Source organism: Thalassophryne amazonica, chromosome 7 (genome assembly GCF_902500255.1).
Source record: "Thalassophryne amazonica chromosome 7, fThaAma1.1, whole genome shotgun sequence".
In the NCBI taxonomy this organism is placed as follows: Eukaryota; Metazoa; Chordata; class Actinopteri; order Batrachoidiformes; family Batrachoididae; genus Thalassophryne; species Thalassophryne amazonica.
In genome coordinates, this window is record NC_047109.1 from 8,229,374 (window position 1) to 8,253,943 (window position 24,570).

The window sequence follows — 24,570 nt, forward strand, 5'->3', positions numbered from 1 at the left end:
CTAACAGATACAGCAAAACACCGCTGTGCTCCGGAACAGGAAGTGATACAATACCGCAGTGAGAGCCAACCACCAGTAGAGAGAGAGCGGCCTCACTAACGCCCCCGCCACATTCCAAGCCTTGGTAAACGACGTTCTGCGGGATTTCCTGCACCAATTTCCTGCACCAATTTGTCTTTGTTTACCTAGATGACATCCTCATTTTCTCCCAGGACTCTGAAACTCATGTTAAGCATGTCCGTCAGGTCTTCCGGCGGTTATTGGAGAACCGGCTGTTTGTGAAGGCCGAGAAGTGTGAGTTCCATCGCACTTCTTTGTCCTTCCTGGGGTTTATTATCTCCTCCAACTCCGTCGCACCCGATCCGGCTAAGGTAGCTGCAGTGAGAGATTGGCCCCAACCGGTAAATCGTAGGAAGATGCAACAGTTCCTAGGGTTCGTCAATTTTTACCACCAAAGTCCCCTTCACCCGGTGCGAAGCCGCGTTTAGGGAGTTGAAACACCGGTGTTCAACTGCACCAGTTCTGGTGCAGCCCGATCCTAGCAGCCAGTTCATCGTTGAAGTGGATGCCTCTGACTCAGGGATAGGAGCCGCACTGTCCCAGAGCAGGGAGTCCGATAGTGTTCTCCACCCTTGTGCTTACTTCTCCCGCAGGTTAACCCCCGCCGAACGGAACTATGATGCTGGCAATTAGGAACTCCTGGCTGTGAAAGAGGCCCTTGAGGAGTGGAGACAACTGTTGGAGGGAGCTGTGGTCCCATTTGTGGTTCTCACTGACCACCGGAACGTGGAATATATCCAGACCACTAAGCGTCTGAACCCCAGGCAAGCCCGGTGGTCACTGTTTTTTGGACGCTTTAACTTCAAGATCACCTACTGCCCCGGGACCAAAAACATCCGGGGCGGCCCACTTCGTGGCCCTCCCGAAACTCCCGACTGCCCAGGAGACTGCAGACCTCCTGGTCTACCACGTCGTGCGTTTGCATGGTATCCCGACGGACATAGTGTCAGACCGTGGTCCTCAGTTCTCCTCGCAGGTCTGGAGGAGCTTCTGTAAGGAGCTGCGGGCCACGGTGAGCCTGTCGTCCGGGTACCACCCACAAACGAACGGTCAGGCAGAGTGGGCCAACCAGGATTTGGAACAAGCATTACGGTGTGTCACCTCTGCGCACCCGATGGCTTGCAGTCAGTATCTGGCCTGGATCAAGTATGCTCACAACAGTCAAATCTCGTCATCTACCGGCCTCTCCCCATTCGAGGTCTGTTTGGGGTACCAGCCCCCATTGTTTCCGGCTGTTGAGGGAGAGGTCGAGGTGCCCTCGGTCCAGGCCCACCTCAGGAGATGCCGTCGGGTGTGGAAGAAAGCCCGCTCTGCTCTCCTGAAGGCCCGGATGCGGGCTAAGGACCATGCGGACCGATGACGAGCCCCGGCCCCAGCTTATCAGCCCAGGTAGGAGGTTTGGCTGTCCACCAAGAACATCCTTCTACAAACAGACTCTCCAAAACTGACCGACCGTTACATTGGACCGTTCAAAATACTCAAGGTGATCAGCCCTGCTGCCGTGAAACTACAACTCCCCGCTTCACTACGGATTCACCCAGTATTTCATGTGTCCCGGATCAAGCCACACCACACCTCTGCACCCCCGGACCGGCGCCGCCTCCTGCCCGCATCATCGACGGAGAACTGGCTTGGACAGTCAAAAAACTCCTAGACGTACATCGGAGGGGTCGGGGGTACCAATATCTGGTAGACTGGGAGGGGTATGGCCCAGAAGAGCGCTCCTGGGTGAAGAGGAGCTTCATTCTGGATCTCGCCCTCCTGGCGGATTTCTACAAGGAGCACCCCGACAAGCTGGGTCAGGTGCCAGGAGGCGCCCGTTGAGGGGGGGGTCCTGTTGTGTGGGCCGCCGAAGAGGAGGTACTGCTGGCCCACCACCAGATGGCGCCTGCCTTGTGGGCACCTTTTTGCCCTGAAGAAGGCGCACTGGCCTGTTGGCATTTTCTGGCACCACCAGGTGCGCACCGTTAGGGTGTCAGCTGTTTTTCATCATCATCATCATCATCCACACCATAAAAGCCTGGGAGAGACACCATAACTCTGCCGAGTTATCAGCTTACCACACAGGTAAACCAACTCAGCCGTTTTGTGCCGTACACACATTCATTGTTACTGAAGTCTTTGCAGTTGTGACGTATACTTGCAGCTTGTAGCCGAGTTTGTGGAAGTTGGAGGATTTGGCGTCTCCACTCCTCACTTCTGACTTACTAAGTATAACAACTGACACTGCACATCCTCCAGTTTTTCCTCTGCACTCTGGGAGGATCTGGATTTATTCCTCCAAGAGGATAACTGTGAGTTGCTGACTGTTTGCTGGGTGTACACACACCCACCTTAACCTGTTTTTGCTCCTGCCAGCAGTACCAGTCTGACAGCCTCAACGGTGGCCACCTGGGGGACCAGGACTTGGCGGCTCTGGTGTATTGCAGGCCTCCGGCTGGCGGTGGAACTTCGTGGGTTCCGGCTCTTTTCTGGATAGGCATCTCCTACCCTCGGGCCTGCACACGTGTCACCATTTTGTTATTAATTGGACTCAGCATATTCGTCTTATGTTTGCACTTTTGCATAATACATTGTTATTTATTGGTATTCCTATTGACCGTTCATTTACGCCCCCTAACGTGGGTCCGTGCATTCACTTTCCCAACACCTTCTTTGTTCTTCTGTGTCATGTTCACACAGTTAATGAGGAGAAACTGATCAGACTTCGAGGCATCAATTCAAAAAGAAACTTTCTTTAAATTCTGTTATACAGAATATAATAAATCCGCCACCTGTTGAACAATGCCACCTGCTGGATGGCATGATGGATGCATCATGCCCTGGTTGGATGATAGAAATTAGGAGCAGGTGTGGTTTAACTTACATGTAGCTTGTCTGCTACCTGCTGGACACGCCTGGAATTGTTGCTGGCAATAAATATAGAAACTAGAAGACAGAGCGCAAGCCTGCACCAAGGCCACGTGTTTCCCACCGCCAGAATACACACTTTCACTTGCATTGAGCATTAAGCCGTGTTTCCTAAAAATTTATCGACATGCTCAAAACATTTCCATCAAGATTCATTCATAGCTTTTTCTCTAATATTTTTCTGCATCTCTGAATTGACTCACAAACTACATAAATCATTTCATCTGACATTATTTGTTCACAAAATGTTACTGAAGTTCATTATTAATACATTTTTAATTAGACTGTTCCTGAATGCTTATCCAGTGCAGATCCAAAACATGTTCCAGATCAAATTCAACATATAAAATCTCTCATTTTCTTGGTAATTACCTACCTGCTCACAAGATTTCATCAGCATCCTCTCACAACTTTTGAATTAATTATGGGATCATTATTTGAGGTAATTGTTGCTATGTGTTCAGCATTTTTCTGGATCTGAGTTCCAGAATATACGCTGGATCATCTCTAAATTTCACACATTTCCCATAACATTATCCATCTGCTCACTAAACTCCATTGAAATCTATTCAATACATTTTGCGTTACCCTGCTAAAAACTAAACTCTTCGGTCAGATTAGCTACAAATGAGGGAGACAAGCAGTTGGGTTTGTTCCTTGATAGGCGTTCCTGGGGCATGGCCAGCTCATGCATACGTGTACAATGTTTAGTGACGAATTATAAATGATGGGGAAATCCAGTGTTGTCACTATACGCTTTTCCTCTGCATTTGACCGCTTGAGGAAACCAATGATATGTTTCAGTAAAACATGGTTGACAGTGATGTTCCTGTATCGCTAGTTAGCCTGCCAACATCTCTGTTAAAAGTCTCATAAATCACCTCAGAAGTATAAAGTAGTTATAAAAACAGCATTGTTAGATATAGAAGTGTTTATTTCTACAAAATGTAAGTGGAAACTTATTAGATTTACCATATTTCCTTGAATAAAAGCTGGAGCATTAATTTTTTTCAAATCAAAGCCTAAACGAGGCAGGCTTGCTGTCTGCGCAGTGATATGGTGTCAAGTTTCACACATATGCCTGGGTGTCACAACGCTCTGTGTGGCTGCGCGCACCTGCTAAATCAGAGACTGCAGAGGGCTGTGATTTGTCACTTTTGCGTTTTCACTCCTTCCTCTCCTGTCATATTTAATATTCAAGTTTTTGCACTGCGCACGCTGATTATATTTTGATCATGGATCAAATATGTTTGGCAGAAAGGTTTGTAAGTATGACCAACTTCACAACACAAAGTCAGAAAAAGCCGCTCAAATGACCCGCAATTCATGGAGGAAAATTACACGTACTGTAAGTTTGGAGGTTGATGATTGTTTTATACATAAAACAGATTTCGATTATGACGGACAAAATTTGCTGGTCCACCTGAATTCATTATATGTGAGTTTTACTGCTCCCCCTCGAAATGCCACCTTATCGTGGTGGGGGAGTTTGCGTACCTAGATGATTCTAGGAGCTATGTTGTCGGGGACTTTGTGCCCCTGGTAGGGTCTCCTAAGGCAAACTTGTCCTAGGTGATGGTTCAGACTAAGGGCAGTTCAGAAGTTCCCATGACCAGTACAAAATCAAGGACCGAGACGCCACCCAGTATGGCAGAGCCGGGGCCCCACCCTGGAGCAAGGCCTGGGGTTGGGGCTCACGCATGAGCACCTGGTGGTCAGGCTTTAGCCCACGGGGCCTGGCCGGGCTCAGCCCGAGAGAGCGACGTGGGCCTGCCCCCCTGTGGGTTCAACACCTGCAGAGGGGGCCATGGGGGTTAGGTGCAGAGAGGATTGGGTGGCAGTCGAGGGCGGGTGGCCCGGAGGCCCAGTCCGTGCTCACAGCCCCTGGCTGTTGGGATGTGGAATGTCACCTCGCTGGGGGAGAAGGAGTCTGAGCTTGTGCGGGAAGTTGAGAGATAATACCTAGAGATAGTCAGACTCACCTCCACCCACAGCTTGGGCTCTGGTACCCAATTCCTGGAAAGGGGCTGGACGCTCCACTTTTCTGGCATTGCCTACGGGGAGAGGCGGAGAGCTGGGGTAGCACTGCTTATTGCTCCGCAGCTCAGTCGCCATGTGTTGGAGTTCATCCCGGTGAACGAGAGGGTCACGTCCCTACGCCTTCGGGTCGGGGACAGGTCTCTTACTGTTGGGTCAGCCTACGGACCGAGCGGCAGTGCAGAGTACCCGACCTTCTTGGAGTCCCAGAGAGGAGTACTAGATAGGGCTCCGACTGGGGACTCCATTGTTCTCCTGGGGGATTTCAACGCCCATGTGGGCGGTGACAGTGAGACCTGGAGGAGGGCGATTGGGAAGCACAGCCTCCCCGATCTGAACTGAGTGGTGTTCAGTTGTTGGACTTCTATGCTAGTCACAGTTTGTCCATCCCAAACACCATGTTCGAGCACAAGCGTGTCCACAAGTGCACGTGGCACCAGGACACCCTGAGCCGGAGGTCGATGATCGACTTTGTAGTTGTATCATCTGCCCTTTGGCCACGTGTCTCGGACCCTCGTGTGAAGAGAGGGGCTGAGCTGTCGACCGATCACCACCTGGTGGTGAGTTGGATCCGCTTGGAGGGGAGGAAGCCGGTCAGACCTGGCAGGCCCAAACATATCGTCAGGGTCTGCTGAGAACAACTGGCGGAACACTGTGTCTTTCATATCAAACCTATCTGAGTGCACGGTGTGTGCAGAGCACGCCATGTGCACAGCAGCCCTCTGAAGCCAGTCATTATTTAACTGGACCAATTTTTAAATAATGCTAAAAATAAATCAATAAATAAAATTTAAATAAATGATGATTACATTTTGTCTGAAGTTCAGAAACCAGATGAAAACACAGGCCTTAAGGGAGGTTGGAGACATGGAGTTCGAGTGGCCTATATTCTCCACCTCCATTGTCAATGCAGCCGCTCGTAGCTGTCATCGCAAGGTCTCTGGTGCCTGTCGCGGCGGCAATCCCCGAACCCGGTGGTGGACGCCGGAAGTAAGGGATGCCGTCAAGCTGAAGGAGTCCTACTTGTCTTTGTTGGTAAGTGGGACCCTGGAGGTAGCTGACAGGTACCGGGAGGCCAAGCGTGCTGCAGCCCGTGCGGTCGCAGAGGCAAAAAATCAGGCTTGGGAGGAGTTCGAGTTCGGAGGCCATGGAGGAGGACTATCGGTTGGCCTCAAAGAAATTCTGGCAAACCGTCCAACACCTCAGGAGGCGGAACCAGTTCTCCACCAGCACTGTCTACGGTGCGGGTGGGGAGCTGTTGACCCTGACTGGGAATGTTGTCAGGCGATGGAAGGAATACTTCGAGGATCTCCTCAATCCCACCGTCGCATCTTCCGAGGGGGAGGCAGAGACTGGGGACTCGGACGCGGACTTGTCCGTCACCCAGGCCGAAGTCACCAAGGTGGTCAGAAAGCTCCTTGGTGGCGGGGCTCCTGGGGTGGATGAAACCAGTCCTGGGTGCTTTGGGTCTCTGGATGTTGTGGGACTGTCTTGGTTGAAACACCTCTGCAACATCGCGTGGCGGTAAGGGACAGTGCCTCTGGATTGGCAGATTGGTGTGGTGGTGGTCCCTCTGTTTAAGAAGGGGAACCAGAGGGTGTGTTCCAGCTATAGGGGGATCATACTCCTCAGCCTCCCCAGTAAGGTCTATTCCAGAGTACTGGAGAGGAGAATTCGACCGAAGGTCGAACCTCGGATTCAGGAGGAGCAGTGTGGTTTTCGTCCTGGTCGCGGCACAATGGACCAGCTGTACACCCTCCATCGGGTGCTCGAGGGTTCATGGGAGTTCGGCCAACCAGTCCACATATGCTTTGTGGATCTGGAGATGATGTTCGACCGTGTCCCTCGGGGCACCCTGTGGGGGTGCTCCGGGAGTACGGGGTCCAGTGTCCTTTACTAAGGGCTATCCGGTCTCTGTACCACCGCAGCAGGAGCTTGGTTTGCACTGCCGGTCGTAAGTCAAACTTGTTTCCAGTGCACGTTGGCCTCCGCCGGGGCTGCCCTTTGTCACCGGTTCTGTTCATCACCTTTATGGACAGAATTTCTAGGTGCAGCCAGGGTGTAGAGGGGGTCTAGTTTGGGAACCACAGAATCTCATCTCTGCTGTTTGCAGACGATGTGGTTCTGTTGGATTCGTCAAATCAGGACCTTCAGAGTGCACTGGGGCGGTATGTAGCCTAGTGTGAAGTGTCCAGGATGAAAATCAGCACCTCCAAATCTGAGGCCATGGTTCTCGACCGGAAAAAGATGGCTTGCCATCTTCAGGTCGGTGGAGTGTCCTTGCCTCAAGTCGAGGAGTTTAAGTATCTTGGAGTCTTGTTCATGAGCGAGGGACGGATGGAGCATGAGATCGACAGATGGATCGGTGCAGCGTCTGCAGTGATGCGGTCGCTATATCGGACCGTCGTGGTGAAGAGAGACCTGAGCGGGGTGGGGGGTGGGTCAAAGCTCTCAATTTACCGATCGATCTACATTCCGATCCTCACCTATGGTATTTGGCTCATGACCGAAAGAACGAGATCATGAGTACAAGCGGCCAGGATGAGTTTCCTCTGCAGGGTGGCTGGGCGCTCCCTTAGAGATAGGGTGAGGAGCTCAGTCACTCGAGAGGAGCTCAGAGTTGAGCCGCATCTCCTCCACGTTGAAAGGAGCCAGCTGAGGTGGCTCGGGCATCTTTTCCGGATGCCCCCTGGATGCCTCGCTGGAGAGGTGTTCCGGGCACGTCCCATTGGGAGGAGGCCCCGGGGAAGACTCAGGACATGCTGGAGGGACTACGTCTCTCGGCTGGCTTGGGAACGCCTCGGAGTTCCTCGGGAGGAGCTGGGGGAGGTGTGTGTGGATCGGGAGGTCTGGGCGGCTTTGCTTGAGCTGCTGTCCCAGCGGATGGATGGATGCGAGTTTTACTGTACTATACAATGACAAAAAATAAATACTGCCACAATTATGAAAAAATAAAGTTTTTCTGATCATTTGTGAACAAATAAGAGTTTCAAACACAATTCACATGAGATGATATTACTCTTCTTTTAACTATGAAGGCTACTAGAAACAGTTTCATTTCTCAACCTCAAACAGTTTTCGAGGTTAAAATGAGTCCTCCCTAGTGTGTGTCAGCCTGACCTGCTGCTGGATGACTTCCTCTGAGACATTTTCTCCTTTAATCGTCGGCTCAATCGCACCGAGGATGATCAGCATGCGGCTGAGCCCTGTCGCTGCTGAAAACTGTTGGGCTTGAAGTGACGGTAACACCTGACTGTACCTGAACAAAGACACATAAACTTGTTCATCAAACATCAACAGGAAGTAAACCACAGTCTTAAACACTCATTAGCCACTCAAGGTCACTGTGTTGCTGTGCAGCCTTATAATGAACAGCCAGAGCATAATGAGCTGCCTAAAAGAAAAAGAAAAGAAAAGAAAAAAGCTCTAAATGAGTGTTCTCAGGTAATTTAAAAACCTTAAGTAATCAAGTAAATTTCCGCTTGTTCCATTGGCAGTTTTTAACCATAAAAAACAAGTTATTTTTAACTTAACAATTTAAAAAAAAAAATCCAGCCAGTTGAAGTGAAAATTAATTTGACTCAAAACAAGATGATTCCAAGACACTTTCACTTAAGATTTTTAAGACGTATTGTTTAAAAAAATACATCTTATTGAAATTATACTTAAATGATTTTGTCCAATATATAAAGTGCAGTTTCATATTTTGACAAGAAACAAGGAAGCTGGTGGTCGACTATCATCCACCAAGAGCAACTGAAGCATTCATGGACAGTGCACTCACATTCAGAAAATGACACATGCACACACGCGTATGTGCATGTGTGTCTTTTGTGTGTGTGTGTGTGTGCATACATGCGTGTATTGTACAGAGTATTTGAAGAGTGTTTGAAGTGGCTCTGTTGGAAAAACTCCTGACTGACAGATGGGCCAAAAGCTTAAATGGTAAGAAAACATAATATATGTTTATGCAAATCAGTTTTTGAATGAACTGGATTAGACGCTCATGAGTTACAGTGTTGAAACAATAATGTAATGGATGCACACACAGACAAATCATGACTGTATATCCCCTGTCCCTGAAGAGACAGCAGGGGACAATGAATTCTGTCTTCACAGTCAGAAGCACAATTACATAAAAATGTATGTGTGTGTGTATGTATATATATCATTTTCAAGTTATTTTCATTTATATAGCACCAAATCACAACAAAGTTGCCTCAAGGCATTTCACACAAGTAAGGTCTAACCATACCAACCAAAAAGTTAGCTTCAATAACCGTTAATCCACTAACTGAAAAGTTAGCTTTTACAAAGCTAACCTGATAAACCCCTAAAAAATTTAGCAGAAGTGACAGATAAAAGCTAAATCGATAACTTTCAATATTGATTTCAGTACACTAGCAGCTACTGACACAACGAGGCAGCGCTTCTGTGGGCTGATCGGACACAGATCAGAAGGCTGATCTGTGCAATGAAAGGTAATCCCAAAACGCCAGAATATGTGCCCAAGGGGTGCTAAATAAAGGGAGAAAAGCAGGAGTCTGATACAGACCCCTGTGGAACCCCAGGTTTCATGTCACTAAGCTTAGAGGTAGTGTTAATGTACAAAACACAGTGAGCAGTCAACCACGCAAGGGCATTCCCAGTAATCCCAAAAAGATTCTCCAGCCTATCGAGCAGAATATGATGATCCACGGTGTCAAACACAGCACTGAGATCTAACAGCACCAGCACCATAGTGGTGTCCAAATCCATTGCAAGCAGAAGATCGTTCACCCGCTTTAGTGAGAGCCGTCTCTGTGGAATCATATTTTCTAAAAGCAGGCTGCAGTGGCTCAAAGAGATTATTCTCAATAAGGTGGGCCACAAGCTCCTGTGAAACCATTTTTTTCCAGAATTTTATAGCAAAATTATAGATTTGGTATTGGCCTATAGTTTTTCAACACACTAGCATCAGGATTTGATTTCTTAAATAATGGTTTTATCACTGCAGATTTGAAACATGTAGGAACAGATCCAGAAGTTAATGAGAGATTAATCATTTCCAGCACAGTCGGCCCAAGAGTGGGCCACAGGTCCTTAAACAGTTTTGTTGGTATAGGATCAAATAAGCAGGTTGTGCTTTTTGTTGACGTTACGAGTTTTGTCAGCATGCCTAGAGAGATACTATCAAAGTCTATCAATCTAGGTAATACCTCAGTAATGGCATCCACCTCAATAGCAGGGTGTAATGGCTGGGTTAAGGCATGCTGGGATATGCTCAACCTAATGTCTTCTATTTACTTCTTTAAGTAATCCAAGAAATGTTGTGCTGCAAAAGGAGAGTGAACTACAGGTGGTTGTCCATGAATAAGTGTTGTCATCGTGTCAAACAAGAACTTTGAGTTATGCTTGTTTTTGTTGATCAAATCAAAGTAATAGGTCCGCTTTGTAGCCAGTAGTGCATGCTTACAGTCTAAGATACCATCACGCCACGCAAAGTGGAATACTTCTAATTTTGAACTACGCCATTTCCATTCTAGACCTCTAGCCTTATGGTTGAGGTCACGTAGGTAATCAGTGTACCAAGGTGACTGTGTTTTGCATGGTTTTAATAAAGATGGTGCAATCATGTTGAGTGTAGTTTTGAGCACTGAGTTTAAACTTTCCACAAGACTGACTTCTGACTGGGCATTTACAAAATATGAAGCTAAGATATCAGGCAGTCTAGCTTAGAGGTCAGTCATACTTGAGGAGTTGATGCATCGCCGCAGTGATAAATAAGGTTAATAATAATAATATTATTATAATAATACTTTAAAACTAAAACTTATAGCTGATATTTTCATTTTGTAAAAACGACAGAGGTGACGTTAATTTAGTTTGTTTTAACCATAAGTCGAAACTGCTGTGCTGTGCATGACTCCTGTGACGTATGTAAGACTGTATGGCTGAGAAAATAAATGATCTTTTTTTCTCTCCCCTTTTTTCTCCTCTCTGGTAAACAGGTCTCTTTTGCTGAGAGAAGGCTGGTCTTAGACAGAAGCCCTGGCTGGCTGTTGTTTGTGATTGCCATTGAATTTATTCAGAAGTATCAGTAGCTGCCAGTGTAGTGGAGTAAATACTGAAAGTTATCACTTTCGCTTTTAGCTGTAACCTCCGCTAAATTTTTTAGGTATTTATCGGTTTAGTTTTATAAAAGTTAACTTTTCAATTAGCAGATTAACAGTTATTGCAGCTAACATTTTGGTTTGCTTTACCCACCACTGTATATGTATATATGTGTGTGTGTGTGTGTGATAAAACTGCACCGTTCAGAGTGGCCTTTTATTGTGGGCAGTCTAAGGCACACCTGTGCACTAATCATGGTGTCTAATCAGCATCTTGATATGGCACACCTATGAGGTGGGATGGATTATCTCAGCAAAGGAGAAGTGCTCACTATCACAGATTTAGACTGGTTTGTGAACAATATTTGAGGGAAATGTGATATTGTGTATGTGGAAAAAGTTTTAGATCTTTGAGTTCATCTCATACAAAATGGGAGCAAAACCAAAAGTGTTGCGTTTATATTTTTGTTGAGTGTATTTGGCACAGTAGCCTTCACAGTTCCGATAATCCGATAACCGATAATTATCGAAGATAATGTTTTCATTATCAGATTAGCTTTTTAGATAACTTGTAAAACCATTATCGACTAATTATCTTGCGATAAATTTTTGTGCAATAATTTTTAGACCGATAACGTGGTAAATAAAGCTGAACAGCTACAAATATTTATAAAACTTAAAACCAGTTGAGCACCTACCTGTTAAATGTTTCGTAGCTGATGTGTAGTTCTACCCTCTGCAAAACAGAAATGAGCTGCTTTAAGAAGAAACCGCTCTATCCTCTGTAGACAAAGGAGAACTGGTCCCCAAAAAAATAAAAACTCATTTCTCTTAACCCCATACTGATACGCGGGCAATATCACCCAAGTCATCCAGAGGCATACATTTTTAACTTATGGTTCAACTTTTAACGAAGCTAATTTCGGACAAGTTATTTAAATTGATGTCATGTCTGAAGTTTTATAAACTGAAAATATCAAAGTAATGCTCTAATTTTTAAGGTTTTAGTGTGGATATATGCTGTGCCCAACAGTGCATTATGGGTAGGATAGGGTAATCTCAGTACGTTCACGACATGAGAAATGCATCTGAAACACTCTGATCAGGCTCTACGGACAACAGCATTAAACTCTAGTGTCTAAAACTCTCGTTAATATATTCTCTGGGTTTATAGACGTTGTGTCTGCATTTATTAAATTCCACGCATCTTAAATGTAGCAGACATGTTGTGGGCTGGGGTGTTTGGCTGGCTTGGTTTTTGTTTTCTGTTTCTCCCACCAGGTGGTATGCATTCAGGACTGAGTGGCTGGGCATTAGGACCTCACCCTGAACACCTGAGGCTTGTTTTCACATGCAGGTCATCAGGACTCATAGCTGTGGTGTATTTTGTCTTGATCAGAGATTGCTGCATTTAAATCTTGAATGCACAGTGTGTGATTGCCAGAGACTCGACCTTGTGAGCAGACGTGTGAGATCGACGTCAGGAGAACAATCTCACCATCACGGACGCAGAGACCGCTCCAGGTTTGACGCCACAGTCTGTGAAGGAGGATTGGGTGAGGTCTCACGCTCTTCAGCACACTTCCTGAGGTAATTTGGTTTTGGTGACTTTTATGAAGTAATGACAGTGGATTTGGTGTCCCTCACACCTTGTGTTATTGAGGTGTCACGTTATGCTAATTGTCTAATCAGCTTCTGCTGCAGTGGAGATTTGAACTGAGTTGTTCCGTGCCTGCAGGGTGAGAAGATGTATAGATTTAAGCCAGGAAGTGTTTGCTGATTGCGTGCACCTTTGAGTTGTGTCTCTCTGTGTGGAGTTGGACTCACCTCATGTTTTCTTTCTTCACAGACTTGGTTTGTCGTGGCCACCTGGGGGGTGTCGGCGGGGTCCCTGGGTCCGAACTGCTGTGGCTCCGGACCGTTTGCGCTGTTGAGAGCGCGCCGTGTTTCCACCTCACCAGACCGCGGACTTTTTAGTTGTTTAGCACATCCCCCACTGTTATGTTTATTAAATTCTGTTATCTTTTGAACCGTGCTCTGCTTATTTTATGCTGGGTCCTTTCAAACGCTGGGTCGGTGCTCCGACCGCGTCCGACACATAACAAGACATGGATTATCTGGAATTTTGTTTTGGCAAGTTTTCAAGGTCTCTACTGCCATCTACTGGCCAGTAGTGTTCATTTGCCCTATTGACGTATCCCATAATCCCTTGCGTGCAAGAGAGTCGCTGCAGTCAACAACATATAGAGAATCAACATGATGACAGTTGTAAATTAATATTATACTACAAAATGTATTTTTTATGCTTTTCGTCATGTTAATAAAAGACTGCATGCATGATACCCTGAAAACTTGCTAAAACAATTATAACAAATAATCCGCGTCTGTTACATTTAATCTGCATGGAATTTAATAAATGCAAACCGAATTTCAGACATATTATATATAATAGTCGCGAACAAAGAGGACAAAGTGTTGTAAAGAACAATAATCAAGACGTTAAAGAGCAAACTTCACTTTCCCCCCAGAACGACATGAACAGGAAGCGACTGTCGCTCACAGCAGCTCCCGTTGAAAATAAGGGAGAGACAGCCTATGATTCTCGCATGTTTACATAAAATAAACACAATAACAATGTCTATAAAGCCAGAGGATATATTCACGAGAGTTTTAGGCACAATATAAAAACAGTTTTATGTTGCAATGTTAATGGTGTTGTCTGTGTGCAGTTAAAGTGCAGCGTGATCAGCGTGTCTCAATGCAGTTCTCAATGTTACTGAGATCTCGCAGCGCGGCGACCTCTCCAAGGCTTTGTGGGATTTGAAACGTTAATAGGGCAAATAGCCAACATTTATGTGTCAAGACAATATTGAGTGCACGTTTTACAACATAATAAAACGTGCGCACATTGGGCCTCATTTATCAAACAAACGTACGGCAGAAAACGTGCGTTCGACCATTTTTACGCAAACTTCGGTATTTATCAATTTGGACGTGAGCGGAGGCTAAGACGAATCTCACGACAGAGCTCACGTCTGGTCTGAGCTCGTGTACGCAAATCTGAGTCTGTGGATCTGCGGCGCAGCACTACAAAATCTGTTTGAGTCTGAAAATAATTATGAAACAAACCTCAGCTGTCATCCAAGCATAAGCAGCCACATATTCAGAACAGATCAAAACGGATTCTTAAAATGGATTAAACAAAATTAATTTAAAAAAGCCAACGTTTTTAATGATACTGCTTCCTTTGTAAAATAAAAAATACATATGATAAATAGCCTAAAAATGACAACTAATCATTGCACATTAAAATGCCTAATGCTGCGCTTAAGTGCCGCAACACGTTTTTTGGTGGCCAGCTTTAAATTGGACCACTTTTTCTTGACCTAAATGCAAAGAATTCTTAATCAATTAGCAGGCATAAGCTTTTAACTGTGGGTGCATAAAAGATTGATTCAAAATCATTAGGCATAGGTTAAGTCAAAGAATTCTACAAACGTCAGCCAGAGTCCGTTCCTCTGCGGCAACGCTGTTGACCACCTCCGTTACACTCTTCCACATGCATTTTTATGAGTGCCTTTGACTCCACTTTTCAGACTGCCAAAAAGTACAAGTTTGTTTTTCTCCACCTCCGATGTTAGGATGCCGATTTCCATCTCCGAAAAGTTTTTCTTCTTCCCAGTGCTGCTTCTCTCCATGTTGAGCTCAGTGGGTGACGCTTCCGAACCATGAATATTTAAGGGCGTAACATGCTAATGACGGTTAAATTCAGCCGCCGCATTTATCAAGAGCCGATCATTCGTACGCTGGGATCGGTCAGATACGAATGTTTCATAAATCACACGTGTGTCTTGTCGTAAGACTAATTATGCGCTCAGATCTGTTTTTACGTAATGTTGATAAATGAGGCCCATTCTCTCCACATGCAAAACATTTTGCGATGACACTTCCATGGCTCCGTAAAAATACTTGTTTTTACAAATAAAAAAATGGAATATTTTACAAAAGCACATTTATCTGTAAACACCAACACACGACACACGTCACATTAACGTGTTGATTTACATAATGAATGACTGAACCAATCAGTGTTTAGCAGAGGCACATTTTACCCAGAATCCTTTTCAATCTGTCTGTGTTTGTTACAAAACCTCAGAATTAGTGCATTATTCAACATTAAAAGATATATGATATATTTTAACTTTGTACAAATGATAGACTTGACATTAATGGAGTTATTCTATCAGTATTAATGTTATTTATAAATCAAAACCACAAGTCAGCATTGCTTTATTTTCCAAGACCTCCGCCTGACCGGAGCGTTGTGATTGGTAGAGAGCTGGGCTTTATGGCTGCTCTCAGCTTGCTTCTGTGCTGGAAGCCATGTAGTAAACAAGAGCTTCCAGCAGGGGGCAAGACGTTCAAAGACAGAAGTGTGGGCTCATTGTTTGGGTTTGTTGTTGCTTTTGATGCTACCAGAAGCGATAGTGGTGTTAAAACTCAAATTCAGTTTATTAGTAGTTGCAAATGCATCAGAGACAATACTGCAATTTATCAGTTATCGGTTATCTGTAACTTCCGATACATTTTTGGGTGCTTTATCGTTTTATGTTTATCAAAGATAACTTTTCAGTTATCTGATTGTCTGTTATCGAAGTTAATTTTTTGGTTATCTGTGCCCACCACTGGTAGCCTTTGTTTGCAATTACAGAGGTCAAACATTTCCTGTAGTTTCCAGGTTTGCACACACTGCAGCAAGGATTTTGGTCCACTCTTCCATACAGATCTTCTCCAGATCTTTCAGGTTTGGAGTTTCAGCTCCATCCAATGATTTTCTATTGACTTCAGGTCTGCAGACTGGCCAGGCCACTCCAGGACCTTGAAATGCTTCTTACGGAGCCCCTCCTTAGTTGCCCTGGCTGTGTGTTTGGGGTCATTGTCATGCTGGAAGACCCAGCCATGACCCATCTTCAATGCTCTTACTGAGGGAAGGAGGTTGTTTGCCAAAATCTCGCAATACATGACCCCATCCATCCTCCCTTCAATACGGTGCAGTCATCCTGTCCCCTTTGCAGAAGAGCACCCCCAGAGTATGATGTTTCCACCCCCATGCTTCATGGTTGGGATGGTTTTCTTGGGGTTGTTCTCATCCTCTAAACATGGTAAGTGGAGTTGATTCCAAAAGCTCTATTCTGGTCTCATCTGACCACATGACCTTCTCCCATGCCTCCTCTGGATCATCCAGATGGTCACTGGTGAACTTCAAATGGGTCTGGACATGTGCTGGCTTGAGCAGGGGGACCTTGCTGCCCTGCAGGATTTTAAACCATGACAGCATCATGTGTGACTAATGTAATCTTTGTGACTGTGGTCCCAGCTCTCTTCAGGTCATTGACCAGGTCCTCCTGTGTAGTTCCGAGCTTTCTCAGAATCCTCCTTACCCCACAAAGTGAGATCTTGCATGGAATCCCAGACCGAGGGAGACTGACAGTCATCTTGTGTTTCTTCCACTTTCTAATAAATAATCGTAACAGTTGATGTCTTCTACCAAGCTGCTTGCCTGTTGTCCTGTAGTCCATCCCAGCCTTGTGCAGGTCTACAGTTTTGTCCCTGGTGTCCTTAGACAGCTCCTTGGTCTTGGCTATGGTGGACAGGTTGGAGTGTGATTGATTGAGTGTGTGAACAGGTGTCTTTTATACAGGTAACAAGTTCAAACAGGTGCAATTAATACAGGTAAAGAGTGCAGAATAAGAGGGCTTCTTAAAGAAAAATAACAGGTTTGTGTGAGCCAGAATTCTTGCTGGTTGGTAGGTGTTCAAATACTTATTTGCAGCAGTAACCTACAAATAAATTATTAAAAAAATCATACATTGTGATTTATGGATTTTTTTTTTAGATTATGTCTCTCACAGTGGACATGCACAAGACAAGACAAGACAAGACAAGACCCCTCCATGATTTCTAAGTGGGAGAACTTCGGGAGTGTTCAAATACTTATTTTCCTCACTGTATACACACACACACACACACACACACACACACACACACACACACACACACACACACACACACACACACACACACACACACACACACACACACAGAAGGGTCATCCAAAAAGCTGGACTTCAAATCTTTTTTGAAGGAAAATATTCAAACTTTCTCTTGGAAATATTTGCCTAGAGCATGAGAAACACTGTTTTGGCAGATGAGTGAAGAAGAGCTCTGGGATTTTGTAACTCAGGAGGCCCAATCGGTCTCGGCTCACTGGTGCTATGAATTGGCCGGTCTCAGCCTGTGGAGCCCAATCAATAGAGCCACATGCCGGTTGCCGCCATCGTTGCGCGGCGCAGCCTGCCCCAGCACACAGCCAACACAGAGCGGATCGACCACCAAGTCTCACGCATCTGCCTCAGTCCGAACCTCCATCACTCTCACCTTTACATGTAATCACTTCTTTTCTGTGTACCTCTATGAAAGATAAAAACCAATAACTATCCAATATCATCTGAAGCTGTCCTCGCCGCAACAGCTGTCAAAGCCTGTGCAAATGTTTTCTCACAAATACTGTCCCACACTTGTTTTTACCCGAGGCCAAAAAATAGCCATCAAGTATTACAAAGGCTTCGCGTCCATCCGTCTGTGCTCAGCATAAGTCCAGTTCTATTACTGTCCCAGTCTTTAAATTCACAGAAAACATTCTTGGGACACAGACCTTGGACAAGTTAAAAAATGGCTAACCTTGACCTATTTTAAGAGGTCAAAAGGTCACATTCTGTTTCCTATTTGTATGCTCATAGGTCCAAGGGTATTTTAGCATTGCATTATATTTTTTATGTTTTACTTTAATGAGTCACAGTTGGCTCATACTGTTGCAATACATATTGCATACATACGAGGTCTGTCCAAAAAGTATCAGACCTTTTTATTTTTTTCAAAAACCTTATGGATTTGAATCACGTGTGCTTGCATGAGCCAACATTGAACCTTCGTGTGCATGCGTGACTTTTTTCACGCCTGTCGGTTGCGTCATTCGCCTGTGAGTAGGCTTTGAGTGAGCACTGGTCCTCCCCCCTCGTTGGATTTTCATTGCGAGGAAAATGTCTGAACGACTGGAGCAGCGCTGAATCAAATTTTTCCAGAAACTGTGAGAGACAGCCAGGTGGAAACCATTCGGAAGATTCAAACGGCTTTCGGTGGCTTTTCAGTCGAGTGAGTATCCGAGGAATTGTGTAAGAGCTGGACATGTCAGAACATGTCCTGTGAGACTTCCAACTTCCGCACATCTTTCATTACAAAATCTCCTGTAACAGTGGAATGTGCCGAAAAAGTGCTGATGTCCACCTCTTCTGCAATTTCTCTGGTAGTCAGACGACGTCCCGGATCAACACATCGTTCACTTTGGAAATGATCTGGTCGTTTCAGCCTGTCGATGGCCGCTCGGAGCGCGGCGCACCCTCCGTCATTGTGCGCCGTCTTTAAACCGTGTGTAACACTCCTTAATCTGTGTGATGCCCATAGGATCGTCACCGAAAGAACTGATTGGTTAATATCGGATGTAAGGTCGCAAAATATTCAACCGTTCCACATTTAATGTATTACCCCACAGCCTGACATGCTGCGCGCGCTGCTACACAGATGTCAATAATGGCACTGCTAGCTGAGAGCGAGAGAAAGTCGCGTACCAACGATGATGCCGAAATTTAAGCTATCATATGAAAGTATTGATGTGGATTTTGATACAGAATTACTGTTTCACATTTGATGGATTACTCCGCGCCCTGACTGCAGTTGGAGTGATGTGCCTTGACGGTAAGGCTCGCCGACCGAATTACCTATACAAACCCTGGCAATAATTATGGAATCACCGGCCTCGGAGGATGTTCATTCAGTTGTTTAATTTTGTAGAAAAAAAAGCAGATCACAGACATGACACAAAACTAAAGTCATTTCAAATGGCAACTTTCTGGCTTTAAGAAACACTATAAGAAATCAGGAAAAAAAACGGTGGCAGTCAGTAACGGTTACTTTTTTAGACCCAGCAGAGGGAAAAAAAAATATGGAATCACTCAATTCTGAGGAATAAATTATGGAATCACCCTGTAAATTTTCATCCCCAAAACTAACACCTGCATCAAATCAGATCTGCTCAGTCTGCATCTAAAAAGGAGTGATCACACCTTGGAGAGCTGTTGCACCAAGTGGACTGACATGAATCATGGCTCCAACACGAGAGAGGTCAATTGAAACAAAGGAGAGGATTATCAAACTCTTAAAAGAGGGTAAATCATCAAGCAATGTTACAAAAGATGTTGGTTGTTCACAGTCAGCTGTGTCTAAACTCTGGACCAAATACAAACAACATGGGAAGGTTGTTAAAGGCAAACATACTGGTAGACCAAGGAAGACATCAAAGCGTCAAGACAGAAAACTTAAAGCAATATGTCTCAAAAATCGAAAATGCACAACAAAACAAATGAGGAATGAATGGGAGGAAACTGGAGTCAACGTCTGTGACCGAACTGTAAGAAACCACCTAAAGGAAATGGGATTTACATAAAGAAAACCTAAACGACAGCCATCATTAACACCTAAACAGAAAAAAAACAAGGTTACAATGGGCTAAGGAAAAGCAATCGTGGACTGTGGATGATTGGATGAAAGTTATATTCAGTGATGAATCTCGAATCTGCATTGGGCAAGGTGATGATGCTGGAACCTTTGTTTGGTGCCATTCCAATAAGATTTATAAAGATGACTGCCTGAAGAGAACATGTAAATTTCCACAGTCATTGATGATATGGGGCTGCATGTCAGGTAAAGGCACTGGGAGATGGCTGTCATTACATCATCAATAAATGCACAACTTTGCGTTGATATTTTGGACAATTTTCTTATCCCATCAATTGAAAGGATGTTTGGGGATGATGAAATCATTTTTCAAGATGATAATGCATCTTGTCATAGAGCAAAAACTGTGAAAACATTCCTTGCAAAAAGACACAGAGGGTCAATGTCATGGCCTGCAAATAGTCCGGATCTTAATCCAATTGAAAATCTTTGGTGGAAGTTGAAGAAAATGGTCCATGACAAGGCTCAAACCTGCAAAGCTGATCTGGCAACAGCAATCAGAGAAAGTTGGAGCCAGATTGATGAAGAGTACTGTTTGTCACTCATTAAGTCCATGCCTCAGAGACTGCAAGCTGTTATAAAAGCCAGAGGTGGTGCAACAAAATACTAGTGATGAGCCTGGTTCTGCTGGAGGTTTCTTCCTGTTAAAAGGGAGTTTTTCCTTCCCACTGTAGCCATGTGCTTGCTCACAGGGGGTCGTTTTGACCGTTGGGGTTTTACATAATTATTGTATGGCCTTGCCTTACAATATAAAGCGCCTTGGGGCAACTGTTTGTTGTGATTTGGCGCTATATAAAAAAACTGATTGATTGACTGATGTGTTGGAGCATTCTTTTGTTTTTCATGATTCCATAATTTTTTCCTCAGAATTGAGTGATTCTATATTTTTTTCCCTCTTCTTGGTCTAAAAAAGTAACCATTACTGACTGCCACAATAATTTTTCCTGATTTCTTATAGTGTTTCTTAAAGCCAGAAAGTTGCCATTTGAAATGACTAGTTTTGTGTCATGTCTGTGATCTGCTTTTTTTCTACAAAATTAAACAACTGAATGAACATCCTCCAAGGCCGGTGATTCCATAATTTTTGCCAGGGGTTGTAGAAAAATAAACTGCAAACGATGGAATTGGATTAGGATGGAAATAACCCCCTTGTTGTTTTTTACCGACTCCACTAACGCATCGCTGGTAAAGCTCAATTGTGACCATATAACCAGCATGAATGTCCGCAAATCATCAGACACAAAGGAGTTATTCCTTAATTAACCACAAGTGTATCTTTAATGAATTCCTTGAATGGGCCATGCTAAATGTTTCCTACTTCAGAGGTATTTAAGTGGTTCCACAAAGTACCAAGTTGCTGCAGGTTTTCTTTGCAACCGCTCACTCCAGCAGGTGATTTCACTGATCAACATCACTCTGAGCAGATAGAATCAGTGAATCTGTGAAATCACCTGCTGCAGTGGGCGGTTGCAAAGAAAACCTGCACCGTCTAGGACCTTTCTGGAATGAGCTGAATAGCCTTAGCCTACAGTTGTATGCAAAAGTTTGGGCACCCCTGATAATTTTCATGATTTTCCTTTATAAATCATTGGTTGTCTGGATCAGAAATTTCAGTTAGATATATCATATAGCAGATGTACACACTGATATTTGAGAAGTGAAATGAAGTTTCTAGTATTTACAGAAAGTGTAGAATAACAAAAACAAAATTAGGCAAGCACATAAATTTGGGCACCCTTGTCATTTTATTGATTTGAATACATTTAGCACTAATTATTGGAACACAAAATTGGTTTGGTAAGCTCAATGACCCTTGACCTCCTTACACAGGTGAATCAAATCATGAGAAAGAGTATTTAAGGTGCCCATTTGCAAATGTTTCCTCTCTTTGCATCTCTTCTAATGAGTGGCAACATGGGAGCCTCTAAACAACTCTCAAATGACCTGAAAACAAAGATTGTTCAACATTATGCCTGGTCCTCAATTATTCCACCAAGTTTTGTCCAAGTCAGATTAAACATTTCATTTAGTCTGTTCCGGTCAGAGAGACAGGACCAAAAACAAGTGTTACCAAACATCATAGGCGGTAATACCTCTGATAGGCAGTATAGTTATCATATGTGGGCGAAGAACAAACAAATAGTATTTAAGGGCAATTTCAGGGTCAGCCTTCACTGATACACCAATCTTGACCTGTGACCCCAATGACCTTGAGTCCAATGATTTTTGACCTTTGATGAATGTGTTCTCTCCAGGGCAATTCCAAAACTCACCAATATGCATGTCAAATTTGGTGGGCTACAAAGGAAAAAAACTCATAATAATTTTGACCTTTGACTCCAACATTGTTAACCTTTGCTGGGGTTGACAATCATCCCTATATCAAGGTTGGTGGAAAGTGGCCAACGGACCTGGGAGTTGTAGATGAATAAATGGACAAACAGCATTGATTTGTGGCCAAACGAGTAAATTTGTGCTGACATCTGACAATAAAATGATAGGATCACATTTTGTAAAATCAAAACATGCTCATTGGTTAAAAGTATTGTTACGCAAAGCTTTTCCTTGTTTATTTTGCACTGTGTCAAGGTCAAAGTACAGGCTTTCATCTGAATGGTTCCATCATTTCTTATTAAACAGGATCATTTGACAGCAAACATCCAGTCTTCCACAGTTCATGCACAGTGAGAGTACTGGTCGAGGGTGTGCTCGCTCACATTTTACCAGCAAGAAGTCAGACAGAATCCAGACTGCAGACAACTCTGATAGGATTGCAAATTAGGTCACCTCCTCGATTGGTTTTTGCAAATCGGATATCAACGTTATATTCCAATATGCAAACATCCAGACTCTGACAGGCAGCCTGGGGTGATCGGATATCACAAATCAGGAATGAAGCACATGAAGTGATGTTGAGTAACCAGGGCCAGAATGATCCCTGCAGGTCTACGATGCATACAGAAATACCAGCAAGAAGAAACAAATCAAATGTTGTAAATTTGTGTTGTAAATTTCAGTTGAAAACGGGAAGGGCAACTTTTGGAGAGCAACATTTTGACATTTCCCTCTGCCTCACCACAGTTTTCCTGCAAAGTCAGCCACAATTTAGTTCCAAGTCTTCAACCCGGCTCTTTGGGACTTTTTAAGTTTGCACATTTTACACTTGTCACCCTTTTCTTCCCTCTTGATGCCAAAAATAAAAGAGAGAAAAAAACCTCACTCTGTATCAGTTCCCCAATTCAAATCTAGTCAAATCATTCCCAAGTCTGGCATTGAACATTATTTCAAGGATTCTCCAGCCACCTGTCCTATTCCCTCCTCTTTTTTCCGTTTTTAATTCTGCCCCGGAGTGAGGATTATGTGAAGCAAGGCATGCGTGTCAAAGGGAAATTTAGTGGGTAAAGACAGCCAAGATTGGCGGGATGAATTAAACAGATAACAGGAGGAGACGAAGTGGGGGAACCATGTAGAGCAAAACGCCTCACCGATGTTGGTCATTTCGGAGGGGCTCTCTCTCTCTCTCTCTTTCTCTCTCTCTCTCTCCCCACAGGAGCGAGGAAGCAATATCTAAATTAATAAAGTGATGAAATGAGTTTGTGCCGTGGACTTTCTGCTGTTTGACTTTCCCATCTGGATTAGTGCAGGCTGAATGGACGCTCTGTTACTTTTGTTACAACTGCGCAATTCACTGTCGGAATTTGGCCCTATAGTGATAAGGCCCCGACCACCACCACCTCCTCCTCCTCCTCATTACCATCTCATTTCATATGCAGGGCCTCTGTTACCTGAGAGCCTGCTCACACGCAAAACACGAACTATTACACGAGTCTCTGCCAACTATTACAATGAGCAGAGAACATTTAAACACGGACTATTACATGGGCTCAACTAACTATTATGTCCACGGGACATTTTAAAAAGCAGGTTATTGCAAAGACCTCTGGAGATTACTGCAAAAGAAAGCATACGGACGTGGACAGGGACATGATGAGGGCCATCAAGCTCTTATGCAGCATAATTTCAACATACCATTCAGTGGAATAGTATACAAATAATGAATGTTTATGAGTGAATGTTTTCGGTTTGAAATACAAAACCAGGACAAACTGACATATACTTCAGTGGTTGAAGGGACGACAACAGTGTGAGAGTGGCTTCCTCAGTTATCAAATATCTTGACTGATGTTTATTCAGTGTTTCTCACAGGTTGTAAATTTACTTGTGGTGGACAGCGAGGTGTGTGATGAGTGGGTTCTAAATAAATTAGTTAAACCAAGGTTTATGAACTCTGTTTATTACAAAACATACTCAATGTTGTTAAATAATGTAGAAATTTACATATAAAACAAGTCGTCACAGTCCAAGTACTTATGGACCTGACTGTATTTCCATAGTTATCAAACCTTAATGCACAAACGCACTACAATTTATTTTAACATTTTCTTCCCAGCAACTCAACATGCAAAACAAACCGGTGAGATTGTTGAATCATGCAAAGCAGTTCTGTTTTTTGTCCTAGTATTTTGGAATAGAATGGTGATCCTGGGCCATTGAGGCAGGCATTCATTTAATAATCTGATACAAAATAAAAACATTTGGGGTTATTCCTGTCATATACAGTTGTATGCAAAAGTTTTGGCACCCCTGATAATTTTCAAGATTTACCTTTATATTTTGTCTGAATCAGAAATGTCAGTTAAATATATCATATATATTATATAGTGAAAAGTGATAAAAAAAAATGGAGGAGTGGGGTACAATTAGTTATACCTAACAGTTAACGTTAGCTTATCTAGCCGGCTGTAGCATCGTTTATCAAAGCTAACAATACGGTTCTTTT

The 24,570-nt window shown here is 44.1% G+C and overlaps 1 protein-coding gene across 1 annotated transcript in view; it reads right to left on the reverse strand.

Annotated features, from left to right (window-relative positions):
• Positions 1 to 24,570, reverse strand: part of si:dkey-122a22.2 — a 204,661-nt gene that overhangs the window by 21,406 nt on the left and 158,685 nt on the right. Inside the window, exon 8 of the mRNA XM_034173815.1 lies at positions 8,128 to 8,266. Within this exon, the coding sequence (XP_034029706.1) occupies positions 8,128 to 8,266 (139 nt within the window). The remainder of the gene's footprint in view (positions 1 to 8,127; positions 8,267 to 24,570) is intronic.